This window comes from Citrus sinensis, chromosome 3 (genome assembly GCF_022201045.2).
Source record: "Citrus sinensis cultivar Valencia sweet orange chromosome 3, DVS_A1.0, whole genome shotgun sequence".
NCBI classification, from domain to species: domain Eukaryota; kingdom Viridiplantae; phylum Streptophyta; class Magnoliopsida; order Sapindales; family Rutaceae; genus Citrus; species Citrus sinensis.
In genome coordinates, this window is record NC_068558.1 from 25908308 (window position 1) to 25920621 (window position 12314).

At 35.3% G+C, this 12314-nt stretch overlaps 2 protein-coding genes across 2 annotated transcripts in view; both read left to right on the forward strand.

Moving 5' to 3' along the window:
- LOC102619400 (immune-associated nucleotide-binding protein 9-like) overlaps positions 1–5285 on the forward strand; it is a 43971-nt gene extending 38686 nt beyond the window's left edge. The window contains exon 6 of the mRNA XM_052436947.1: positions 4825–5285. Coding sequence (XP_052292907.1) covers positions 4825–5016 — 192 coding nt within the window. The 3' untranslated portion in view covers positions 5017–5285. The remainder of the gene's footprint in view (positions 1–4824) is intronic.
- Positions 5286–8113: 2828 nt separating this feature from the next.
- Positions 8114–11936, forward strand: LOC127901052 (immune-associated nucleotide-binding protein 9-like). Its single transcript, XM_052436957.1, has 5 exons — positions 8114–8363; positions 8453–8730; positions 10162–10326; positions 10417–10551; positions 11513–11936. Exons 1-5 carry the CDS (start codon positions 8129–8131, stop codon positions 11723–11725), a joined length of 1026 nt encoding a protein of 341 aa, XP_052292917.1. The 5' UTR covers positions 8114–8128; the 3' UTR covers positions 11726–11936.
- The last annotated feature ends 378 nt before the right edge of the window (positions 11937–12314 follow it).

Consider the following 12314-nt stretch of genomic DNA (forward strand, 5'->3'; position numbering starts at 1 on the left):
CACAGCCCCATGAGTATCTTCCTTGTTGCTTGTTCTTTCCGGGCATGTAATACTTAAGTGACCATATTTACCACATTCTAATGTGGTCCTAGTCAAAGCTAATTAAGATAGATTTCTCTTAGGGTGAGAATAACCACAAGTAATTGAATTTAATTGATATTGAACAATTTTATTCTTGCTGTTGGAGCTTATTTATACTTAGAACAATATTAAGCCAGAACAATCTCAACTGATCGTGATTGTTGGCTGATACTAGGCTGACTTATTCTCTTAAACTAATAGCTAAATCAAATAAGAATAATTCAAATAATAAGAAATCAAATAACACAAAATTAGCAAGTGAAGATTCTTTGGAGACCAAGTCCATCCGCAAAACTAGTGGAGTGCACATGTGTCCCTTCAGCTACCAAGTTCTCATGCAGCACCTCATGTGTATCCTTGATACAGGGTATTAGGCTTAGGTACCCTTGATGAGCGTCAAGGCCTATCATCCTCCCCCCTGGAAGTGGTCCCTTGTCCGCAAGGGACAAATGAGGAAACTTCTGCATAAGCTCGACATCATCTTCCAACGTTGCTTCTTCTTTTGGCAAACGTTTCCATTGCACCAAACATTGTTCCACAAATTTGCCACCTCTTTTAATCCAACGAACATCAATAATTGCAGCAGGTTCTAAAATGATTAGCCCGTCATCATCAACAAATGGCAACTTAAGACCAAGGCTAGGGTTATCACCAATAAATTTTTTCAACAATGAAACATGAAAGATTGAGTGCACACGAGACTGAGCTGGCAATCGTAGTTTATAAGCAACACTACCAATCCGTTCAAGAACTAGATACGGCCAAAAGTATTTGCTCGCTAATTTCTGATGAGCACGGCGAAAAACCGTAGCTTGACGATATGGCGGGAGTTTTAAATAGACCATATCGTCAGGCTGAAATTGAACATCACGACGCCTTTTGTCGGCTGATTATTTCATGCGATTAATGGCAGCAGCAAGATTGCTCTTCAGCAATTGAAGCAACTCATCTCCAATTAGCAGGGCCTGGTCTACTTCATGAACCAGAGAAGAGCCTTCATGATACATGGGCAAAGTGGAAAGTTTACGGCCGTAAAGAGCAAGAAAATGGGTTATACCAGTAGACTCATGATACGTCGTATTGTGCCAATACTCTGCCCAAGGAAGGTATGAATTCTATTTGCGAGGCCATTGGTGAACAAAACTCCTGAGGTATTGTTCCAAGCACCTATTTATGACCTCAGTTTGACCGTCGGTCTGCGGATGATACGCCGAGCTCAATTTTAATTTGGTTCCCGACATTTGGAAGAACTCTTGCCAAAACTTACTAACAAAAATGGGGTCTCTGTCGCTGATGATCGACTTTGGCATGCCATGGTGTTTACCCACACCGTCAACAAATCGTTCCGCCACCGTTTTTGCTGTGAACGGATACGTCAAAGCCATGAAGTGCGCATATTTACTGAGCCTGTCAACAACAACTAGGATGGTATCCTTCCCTTGCGAGTTTGGCAATCCCTCAATAAAATCAAGTGTGATATCATCCCACACTTTGCAAGGAATTGGAAGAGGCTGTAGGAGACCCGCTGGCTTCAATGTGGAAGCTTTTGTTTTTTGACAAATAACACGCCTGCTAACATAATCATGTATTGTTTTGTACATAGAAGGCTGGTAGAATTGAGTTGCCAAGCATTTGAACGTGCGAAGTACTCTAGAATGGCTGCTCATCTTTGTGTCGTGTGCTTCAAAGATTAACGTTTCTCGCAATTTGAGCGGCACCACAACTCTGCCTTTGAAGAAGACTACTCCTTGGTGAATTGCATATGGGCTGGTGTCATGTGTGCGGGCCAATGATGTTATTCTTTCAACATAGTCATCATCTGCAGTAGCGTGTTTAATTTGTTCCCAAATTGAAACCTGCGACACAAATAGATGGTTAAGTGTTGCACTGTCAGGACGTCAGGAGAGAGCGTCCACTGCCATATTCTCCTTCGCCGGCCGATATTGGATTTCATATTCAAACCCCATCAGTTTTGCTATCTATTCATGTTGTTCTAGTGTGGCTATGCGTTGCTCCAAGAGATATTTCAGGCTGCGCTGGTCTGTCCGGATAATGAATTTTCTTCCCAATAGATACTGTCTCCATGTAGGAATTGCCTCCACTATCGCCAACATTTCTTTAGCATAGGCAGATCATGTTTTCTTGGAAACACCAAATACTTTACTCATGAATGCGATTGGCTGACCATTTTGTTGTAGGACCGAGTCCATCCGCAAAACTAGTGGAGTGCACATGTGTCCCTTCAGCTACCAAGTTCTCATGCAGCAGCTCATGTGTATCCTTGATACATGGTATTAGGCTTAGGTACCCTTGATGAGCGTTGAGGCCTATCACATTCATAACAAATCAGGGGGAGATTTTCATATTCAACCTTCTGAAGTTTGCCATCAAGCAAAAACTAGGAACAAAGAGGTTTAGCCAAATCCAACTCCACCGCTATGCGAGCAAATTTGCCTCTGCACGCAGAGTTGGTGTTGTAATCAATTTTTATAACCTTCCCAATTACTTGCCCGATCATTCGAAGAATTGTCTTGTGGTAGTAATGGAGAGGCATTCCTGGAAGACGGATCCATGCAACGACTGAATCAATGGTTTCCGTAGAGCAATCAAACCTAGGAGACCATTGTTGAACTGTCAAGTAGTGCCCCAATATAGACCAAGGTCCTTGCGTGAGAGCGTATTGGGCATCATCCTCCGTTTTAAACTTAACCAAGAAAAAATCATTCTCAAGGTCAATCACCGTAAAACCCTGTGATCCGCTCCATAAGGACTCCAAATGGTTGCACAAGACCTTGTAGCCAATCGTTCTTCTGAGAAGCTTGATAACCACAGCTGTCCTCCATGGTTTCACGAGCTGTGCATGAACTTTCTATGAGAATGAGATCGAAGGCAGATATCCTTCCGTTTCTATCACTACATCCTCCAAGTCAAACACCAGATCATCCTCCTTCCCCATGAGATCCTCCTCCATAGTGTCATGTGTTTCCATCAACTTGTCTTTGAAGGATACCATTGGAGGATTATCCTCATCGTCTCCTTCAATCCTAAACTTTGCCTTTTTTGTAGACCGGTCATCCTCCAAAGGAGGAGGGTCCTTTTTCGCCAGTTCGGAAACGCTCTCCATCCTAGTTGTTCACACTTCTAAAAAAAAAAAATGCACAAATTCTTCGAATACTTAAGAAAGACGCTCAACGGTTAACATCTATGGTCCTTCCCCTTTAATAAAACTTAAAAAAAGAAAAAAATAAAGTTAGTGGTTTTATCTCAATAACATTGTTACTGCTCCTATGGGGGATTTTGACTTGTTACTGGTGATATAATTGGCTAATCCAAATATCTGAACTCTGTTATATAGTAGGCTAATCCATGCCATTCTAATAACTATCTAACTATTAATTCTAGTAATTAAAAGGAAAAAAAATATGTACTTTTAGTAGTACATATAAGGTGCGATACCATGCTAGCGATATTGAATTTTAATTAATTATTAACATTAAATGTTATCAAGATGATGACATTATCATCATTTCCCGTAATTAAAAATATTGTAACACTACCGTAATTAGGATTTTAGACGATCACTTTCCAAGCATCTCCATCAGTGATTTGGTTATTAAGAATCTAAATAGTAAACAAAAGGGACAATAACTAGTGGGACTCAAAAGCCAATCAAATACGGGTATGGATAGAAAAGGCAATATTATGACAAAATCCATTTGCTCTTCATGCACCAATCACAGCTGAAACAAGAAGATCTTGTCCCAGTTTCATTGCTTTTTCTGCTTGTTGTTGACTTAACATGAAAATAGGAAAGAAGAGAACTTCATTTAATGAGATATAATATCACTGTAAACTGAAAAAAAAAAACAAAAAGTGGACTAAGCTGGCCTGCTTGCTTTCACTAAAGAAATGCAAATAAATTGTAGTGAGGCTTCCAAAGCCGGAACTAGAAACAGACAGTAAGTGCTTTTTTTTTTTAATTTTTTAGAATGTGAAATGATGCAACTAATGTATCATGGGGCTATAAAAGAAAGAGAAGAAGAAAAGCTTTCATTGGAAATTTTTGGATTCTTTAAGATATGAAACAGGAGAGACCTTGAAAAGAAAGAAAGGAAAAAAAAAACCTAAAACTGAGATTTCTTAAACAATGGAAGAGTATGAGAGTTAAAATATGGCAGAAAGAAGTAAAATAAACTAGCGGGTAGCGGGTACTCCTCTGTTGCTGGAAGCACTGCTGCAGCACAGACTGTAAAGGGTCACTTATTCTTTGATCCACTTTTGATTTTCCTTTCAACAGTTTTAATTTATAGCAAGGCAATAGAATGATCCGGCATTAAGCTAAATCCTATTCAACAATGATCTGGATTTGCTTAACATTCTGTGTAATGTCTGAGGTGCTAATAAGTTTTACTCTCCCCATTCCTGGAGTGTGACAAAATGAAAAAGTTAGTAGATTCTTTAATATTTTAGATTTTAGATTTAGCTGTTTATTTTTTTAAGCTTTTGTTTCTACCATTTATCAGTGATTGAGAGAGTGGAATTGATTGAAGTAAGAAAGTTGTGCCAAGTATTGTGAACTTAGCAACTCCCTTTGCAATTGGATTAAACTAAATTAATACTTAAGAATTTTCTTCTCTTAAGTTGGAGGTTTATATTACCAGTACCCATTCTTTATTTGTATTATATTGCTACTCTAGGGCTTAGTGGCATGTTTTCTGACTGATATTGATGCTTTTTTGATAGTTTGAGTATAAGCTCAAAGAGACAACAACTAGGCTCGAACAGCAATTGGCAGAGGAGCAACCTACTCGATTAAAGGCAGAACAGGCTGCACAATCAGCTCAAACGAAGTCAAATGACGAAATTGGTAAGCTTAAGAAGGAGACTGCGGAGCTCCGTGAGCAACCTAAAAATGGATGGTGTGCCATTCTTTGACCTAGTAACCTGTAGGCATTATATGCCATTGGCGTGAAAATCACCTAAAGTATATTTTTTCTGTCTCCCATTCCTTTTCAGATAGTATTTGAAGTTCATACTGCATTTATTCTCAGTGTTTTACTACAGTCAAGAAGCTTATACCCTGTATTATGTAAATGTTCACAGTCCAGTCTCAAGTGCGGTCTTAAGATAGTACTATATGGAAAAACTGTAGTGACATCAAATGAAGTATCTTTTATGGAGCCGTCTAAAATCTTTTCTTACATGGTGAATCCAAAGATTATCTGATTCCTTTTCTTCTCATTGAGCTCTTAAGGAACGCTATATTATTTTCACATTTGTAGCAGATACAACCCAAGATATGCCCTTCTAACAATCATGACTTTCCCAAAAATTCAAACGGACTAATAGATTAATCCTGTGACCTTTCTTTGATTCACACCAAACTTCAACTAGCTCATAGCATAGATTTATCAAGTACAATATTTATTTATGCATATCTAACACAATCTTTAATTACCTTATACATAATACAAATCCTTCTCACCTTTTCATAATAATATATATTCCTAGCAAAGCCTGAATTTATAGCTGAAATTAATGAATTACTTACTTGAGTATTGATCTCAGCAACAGTGCCAGAATTTATTTATTTTATAGCTTAAATTACATACATTTATACACACACATACACACACATACACATGGACAACAGAACGTTATATTCACCAAATTCATCTAAAAATAACTAACTAACCAGATAGCTCAGCTTCTTTTCTTTCCAGCTGAATTTATGCATTTGGTAGATTCTCACAAGGTTTAGCAATAAGCTTCAGGAACTCTAGATAATCCAGGTCTTTATTGTCCACATCAAAACCAAATATAGCTTATTGCTACAGTACTTCTAAAAACAACAAGAAGATAAAAAAAATAAAGGTGTACTTGTAATTGTTGTACTTTTAATTAACTTTGAAATTTATCAGCTTAAGTGTACAATAAAGTAAAAGTCATAGCACTTCAATCCCAAAAGTACCCTATATTTTTTTTTTTTATATAAATTACCTTTTAAAATGGTGCCTTCACAGCTATCCTTTCTAGAACAAGGCTTGGGAACACGTTGAGATGGAGCATATTCAACAATAGCCTTAAACTAAGCACCTAATCGAGAAGCCAACAACATAAACTCATTCATACCAAACTAAGATTGATAAGTAAAAGCAAAAGGCTAAGCAAAATTATTCTTTTCATTAACAATCAGATGTCCATTCAACAACTCAGCAAACTCAAACGCATCCGCAGGCTTCTTCAATTCTTCATATGCTCGTGAATCCCTCTGATGCTTGTAACTGTTAAAAAACTAAAATCCAAGTTAAAATAATTTTTTTAAAAAAAATGCCCAAAAGTCAATCAATTATAAAGAATAAAAGAAATTGGAATGTTGTTCATTGCAAAGTTTTAGACGCACATAACTGTTGTGTTTTTCTTTATAGAGGCATCCGAGCACTCCCAAATGGGAGATTTACACTTGGGAAATGTCGTCCTGTGGGCGTTCCCTATGCGGGTAACACGAGTCGGTAACTTAACAGGACTCATATTTCATTGCCAGGGCCAAGGGCAATTGATATTCCCTATTTCCCGTCGTATTACTTCTGGGGAGTGCCTTGACGTATAAAATGACCAAAAAGCCCCTATAAAGTATGAATACGCTAATTTAATAAAGGAGTATCCATAATAATAATAATGTGAGATCGTTAGTATTCCTCTATTCAAATCAATATATAATAATTATCTTAGTATTGCTTTTATAATATTCAATAATTTTTTAATAGTATAATTTTATAGTATTATTCTTATTTTTAAATAAATTTTTATTCATATTTATTATAAATTAAATGAATTATATAAATACAAATTAAAATAAAAAATTGAAGTACTAAAAATAAACATATATGTTTCAATATACATAAAAAATTAATTATAAAATATTTTCTTGTACTTTTTGTTATTTTTAAATATTTTTCTTATAATGAATACACATATTGTAGCCCCAAGATAAGTTATTAAGAAAATGACTCATTTACCCCTCTTTTGTTTTAAATTTTTTGGTGACGAGAGAGTTTTTAGATATTATAAAATTAATAAGAAATAAGTGATATATATTAGTTGCAATAGAAAAAAAAATTAACAACCTCCTTAATAATAAAAGTGACAAAATAATGAAAGGCAAAAGAGATAAATTGCATATTTATTTCCCTTTTAGATTCTTTTCTTCTCAACTTTCTATTTAAACTCTTTTAAATTCTTTTCTTCAAACTCTTTTAGATTCTTTACTTATCAACTTCCTATTGAAACTCTTTTAGATTCTTTTCTTCTCAACTTTCTATTTAAACTTTCTTGCATTCTTTACTTCTCAACTTTCTATTTAAACTTTCTATTACATTCATTATTCAATTTATAATTTTCATAACTTAAATCCTAAAATTTAGGTCAAGCCTCTTCCCCTTTCTCATCTCTTCATAGGCAACACAATCTTTTTAGCTCTCCTCTCTTCGCAAGTAAGTAAAATCTTAGTTCATCGCATCATCTCATGGTTGTTTTTATACTTTGCTTTCTCTAAATTTCCCTTGCCTTTTCCTCTCAATCTCAGTTTCAGTTTTTTTTTTCGATTATAGACTTGATTTTCTTTTTCTTGTTTTGTAAATTTTATCGGATGTAATGCATAATCACGAGCGGACCCAATTAAGGCCCAGGAGGGCTTCAGCCCCTTTTGGGCTATTAATTCTTTTTGTAAATGTATATCCACACAATTAATTAATTAACTGTGATGTTTAGATTCTGTGCTTGATTATATATCAATTCATCATATTTTTATTAAGATTACAAATTTAACTATATTGTCGGGGTCTGAATGATTTTTATTTTAAACATTTTTTTTATGAATTTATTCATGTTCGGTTGGATAATATTTAAAGTAATAACGAATATAGGTTTTAATGGTGTGAAATTGTAAGGGTATGGTAGCTGAATTTTGTTTCTTATTGTTTAATGATAAAAACTGAATTCAATAAGAAGTGGTTTGATATTTGCAGGTAAATTGAAATCTTTTTTTATGATGGGAGGAAGAGTGATTGATGTCGATTGGAAGCCTACTTCTCCATCTAATGGGGAGCGCAATTTGGTTTTAGTTGGCCGTACTGGCAATGGTAAAAGTGCGACGGCCAATAGTATTCTCCGAAGAAGAGCCTTCAGGTCGAGGGCTGGCTCGTCTGGGGTTACTAAAACTTGTGAAATGCAGAGAACCATGCTCAAAGATGGCCAAGTTGTTAATGTCATTGATACCCCTTGTAATTTACTAATGTTGGTGCCTAGATATTCCATTCCATGCTTGTTGATGTCGTGGTGGTAAGTAGATTGATGTTATGAGACATTGCAGGGCTTTTTGATTCTTCGGCTGGCTCTGAGTTTGTCAGTAAGGAAATTGTCAAATGTATTGGTATGGCCAAGGAAGGGATCCATGCAGTCCTTGTAGTTTTCTCTGTTAGAAACCGTTTTTCTGAAGAGGAAGGAGCTGCAATACACAGTTTGGAGTCCTTGTTCGGGAAAAAAATTTTTGACTATATGATTGTTGTTTTCACTGGAGGGGATGAACTTGAAGATAATGACGAAACATTAGAAGATTATTTGGGCCGTGCGTGTCCAAAGCCTTTAAAGGTTTGTTTCTGAACTGCATGAGTGTTCGATAATTTCATTAGTCATTTTGATCAAGTTGTCTTTGGTTGGTTCTTTTGTGAAGTTTTAGACTCCTTTAAGGTTGGACTATTGGAAGTTTAATATGAATACATGCATGCTGAAAATACTAGTTAGGTTTATAGTAGTCCGGCCATCTTAAAGCTCCATTTTCAATGGTTTTCTTCTGCCATGTGCGATATGGCGGAGAGGTGATTGGTTGGTAATTTTCTGCTGGCATTACTTAATTTTAGTTGTTTGTTAATGTCTTTGAATGAGTCATTCATTCATTTGCTAAACATTTATGCTTTTCTTATTTGTATTATCTGATTTCATCTGCCATTTAATCTTGGTTCTTATTCTATTAATGTGTGTTCATTTGTTTGTTTCTTAAAATATGTACCTATTTAATTTATATGCTTAAAATTATCCTACTCTTAAGATTTTACAAGTGTGCCAAGGAGGATACGACTTGCTATACAGGTCCATTTTATTACATTGTTTGAATAAATATCAAGTCTAACTTTACAAGATTGAAAATTCTCTTAAAAATTCCCTGTGGATCGTAGCCTCAAAATTGGTGTCTAAAATTTCAATATGAGATATTTTTTCAGTTTCAACATGCAAATCTCCTATATTCAGCATTTACTTGAGGACTTTGGTTCCTAAAACTTTTGAAGTTGAGAAAGATTTATATCAAGTTCCTCTGTTTTACTGCATGCTTGATTTAACCTTTGAGGTACTTGATTTAACCTTTGAGGTGTTGGAAGAAAAATAACAAAAATGAAGATGAAGTGAACTTTGTTTTTTTTTATTGTACTAATTTTTTTTAAGGAATCAAATTGTTTTAATTATAATGCCGCAAAATTAGGTCAATTATGTAGACGCCACAGAAAATATGATCATGTCTTTTGGCAGTTTTGAGCTTTGGTCACTTGAGTTTGTTTATGAGAATAGTACAGTCTTTCATGCTTTGTTCTAGTGAAGAGGCAGCTACTGAGCTGTAGCCACTAATTTTGATTGGGTCAATGCTTTTCACTCGAAAATATGCAATTTTCTTTATTCCTGATCACTTTATTATTATTATTATTATTATTATTATTATTATTATTATTATTATTATTATTATTTCTGTTATATGGAATGCTGATCAGCTTTTAAGATCTTTAAATTTGATGGACATAAGAGGTTAAACCATAAGGAGAATGGAATTGATTATTAAAATTTGATTATGGCTTGCCCTTAAATAGTTTTTGAGGATGCATGATATTAAGTGCTAATGATCACAACAAAAACAAATTTTGTCGGATCAATATCTTCAAACTTTTAGAGACTATAAGTGTTTGATTGGTTTATCAATGCTTACGAAAGGGGCTAACATTTGCTTTATTCCTGATCAATTTTCCATTATTTTAGGAAATCCTTCAACTATGTGATAATAGGTGCGTGCTTTTTGATAACAAGACTAAGGATGCGGCCAAGAGAACTGAGCAGGTTCGGAAGCTTCTTTCTCTTGTTAACTTTGTCATCCTGCAGAATGGTGGGCAGCCATATACAAACGAAATCTTTGCTGAGTTGAAGGTGACTTCATTATATCGTAATAGACTTCTCTGCTGCTTCTTTCTGAATATGTGATGACAATGTCTCTTTTTTTTTTTTTTTTCTACTCAGAAAGGGGCTACTAAACTCCGTGATACCCAAGTTGAGGTTGATTCTCTCAAGGGATATTCAAAACGAGAAATTTCAGAGGTGAAGGAGCAGATGCAAACATCATATGAAGATCAACTCAAACGAACTACTGAGATGGTACTTTTTATGCTCCTCATTTTGACATCAAAATATGACATGCATATGTGTTCATTTCTCAGATTCGGTAATTATTTTTAAAACTGTGTAATTAAAAAATGCCTATAAAGCGTGCAGATACCTAGATATTATCATTTCTCAAACTATGTAATGATATTCTAAATCATGAGACTTGGAGGTGGTAAAGATTGCCGCACTGTCCTCACCCCTAGATTGTTGGAGATTGCCATCTGAAAAGAGGCTTATCTTGCTAGTTGATGGGGACAAATCTGTTATTATCTGTTCACTGATTGTGTTTTGAAGCTGTACCATGTTGTTCTTACCTTGAATATTGTTTGACCGCCGTGTGCTGTTTTGTTTCTTGATGAAATTAAGTGTGTTACTCTATGTTGGTAGCTATAGGTGGTTTACTCATCATGACTTGCACTTAAGAATGGATTCTGCACTTGTTTAGCGATCAATAATAAGAATATTTCTTGTAATTCTTTGGATGTTGTTTTGTTGCTAGGAATTCTGCACTCCTGAGTCTGTGGGAACAATTGAAATGTTATAAGTTATGTCACATTCTAATTTGGAGTTGCTGTAATTCTGTGTAATGACTATATTTCTTGGGTGCTAATAAGTTTTACTTTCCACATTCCTGGAGTGTGGCAAAATGAAAAAGTTAGTAGATTCTTTAATATTTTATATTTTGGGTTTATCTGTTTATTTTTTTAACCTTTTGTTTCTACCATTTATCAATGATTGAGAGAGTGGAATTGATTGTAGTAAGAACGTTTTGCCAAGTATGGTGAACTTAGCAACTCACTTTGCAATTGGATTAAACTAAATTAACACTTAAGAAGTTTCTTCTCTTAATTTGGAGTTTTATATTACCACTGCCCAATCTTTTTTTGTATTATGCTGCGACTCCTGGGCTTAGTGGCATGTTTTCTAGTTGATATTGATGATTTTTTGATAGGTTGAGTCTAAGCTCAAAGAGACAACAACTAGGCTCGAACAGCAATTGGCAGAGGAGCATCTTGCTCGATTAAAGGCAGAAGGGGCTGCACAGTTAGCTCAAATGAAGTCAAATGAAAAAATTTTTAAGCTTAGAGAGAAACTTGAAAGATCTCAGAGGGAGACTCAGGAGCTCCGTAACCGAGTTCCACAACCGCCGTGTCCCATTCTTTGACCTAGTCACCTGCAGGCTCTCTGTGCCATTGGCGTGAAAATCACCTAAAGTATTTTTTTTCTGTCTCCTCTTCCTTTTTCAGATAATATTTGAACTTCATACCGCATTTATTCTCGGTGTTTTACTATAGTCAAGAAGCTTATATCCTGTATTATGTAAATGTTCACTGTCCAGTCTCGAGTGCGGTCTTATATTATATGGAAAAAATGTATTGACATCAAATGAAGTTTCTTTTATGGAGCCGTCTTGAATCTTTTCTTACACGGTGATTCCAAAGAGATGTGATTCCTTTTCTCCTCATTGAGCTCTTAATGAACGCTATATTGTTTTCACACTTGTAGCAGACACAACCCAAGATATGCCCTTCTAACAATCATGACTTTCGCAAAAATTTCAAACAGACTAATAGAGTAATCCTAATGTCCAAGAGACTTGCAATAAACCACCAAACTTATGACCCTTCTTTGATTCACACCAAACTTCAACTAGCTCCATAGCCTAAACTTATCAAGTACAGTATTTATTTATACATATATGACACAATCTGTATTTAATTTATAGGTAATGCAAATCCTTCAACATCAAACAA

Coding starts and splice junctions, on each gene's coding strand:
- LOC127901052 (XM_052436957.1), top strand. CDS start 8,129: ATGATGGGAGGAAGAGTGATTGATGTCGATTGGAAGCCTACTTCTCCA. Junction 8,364..8,452: donor TAATGTCATTGATACCCCTT/GTAATTTACTAA, acceptor GAGACATTGCAG/GGCTTTTTGATTCTTCGGCT. Junction 10,327..10,416: donor AAATCTTTGCTGAGTTGAAG/GTGACTTCATTA, acceptor TTTTCTACTCAG/AAAGGGGCTACTAAACTCCG.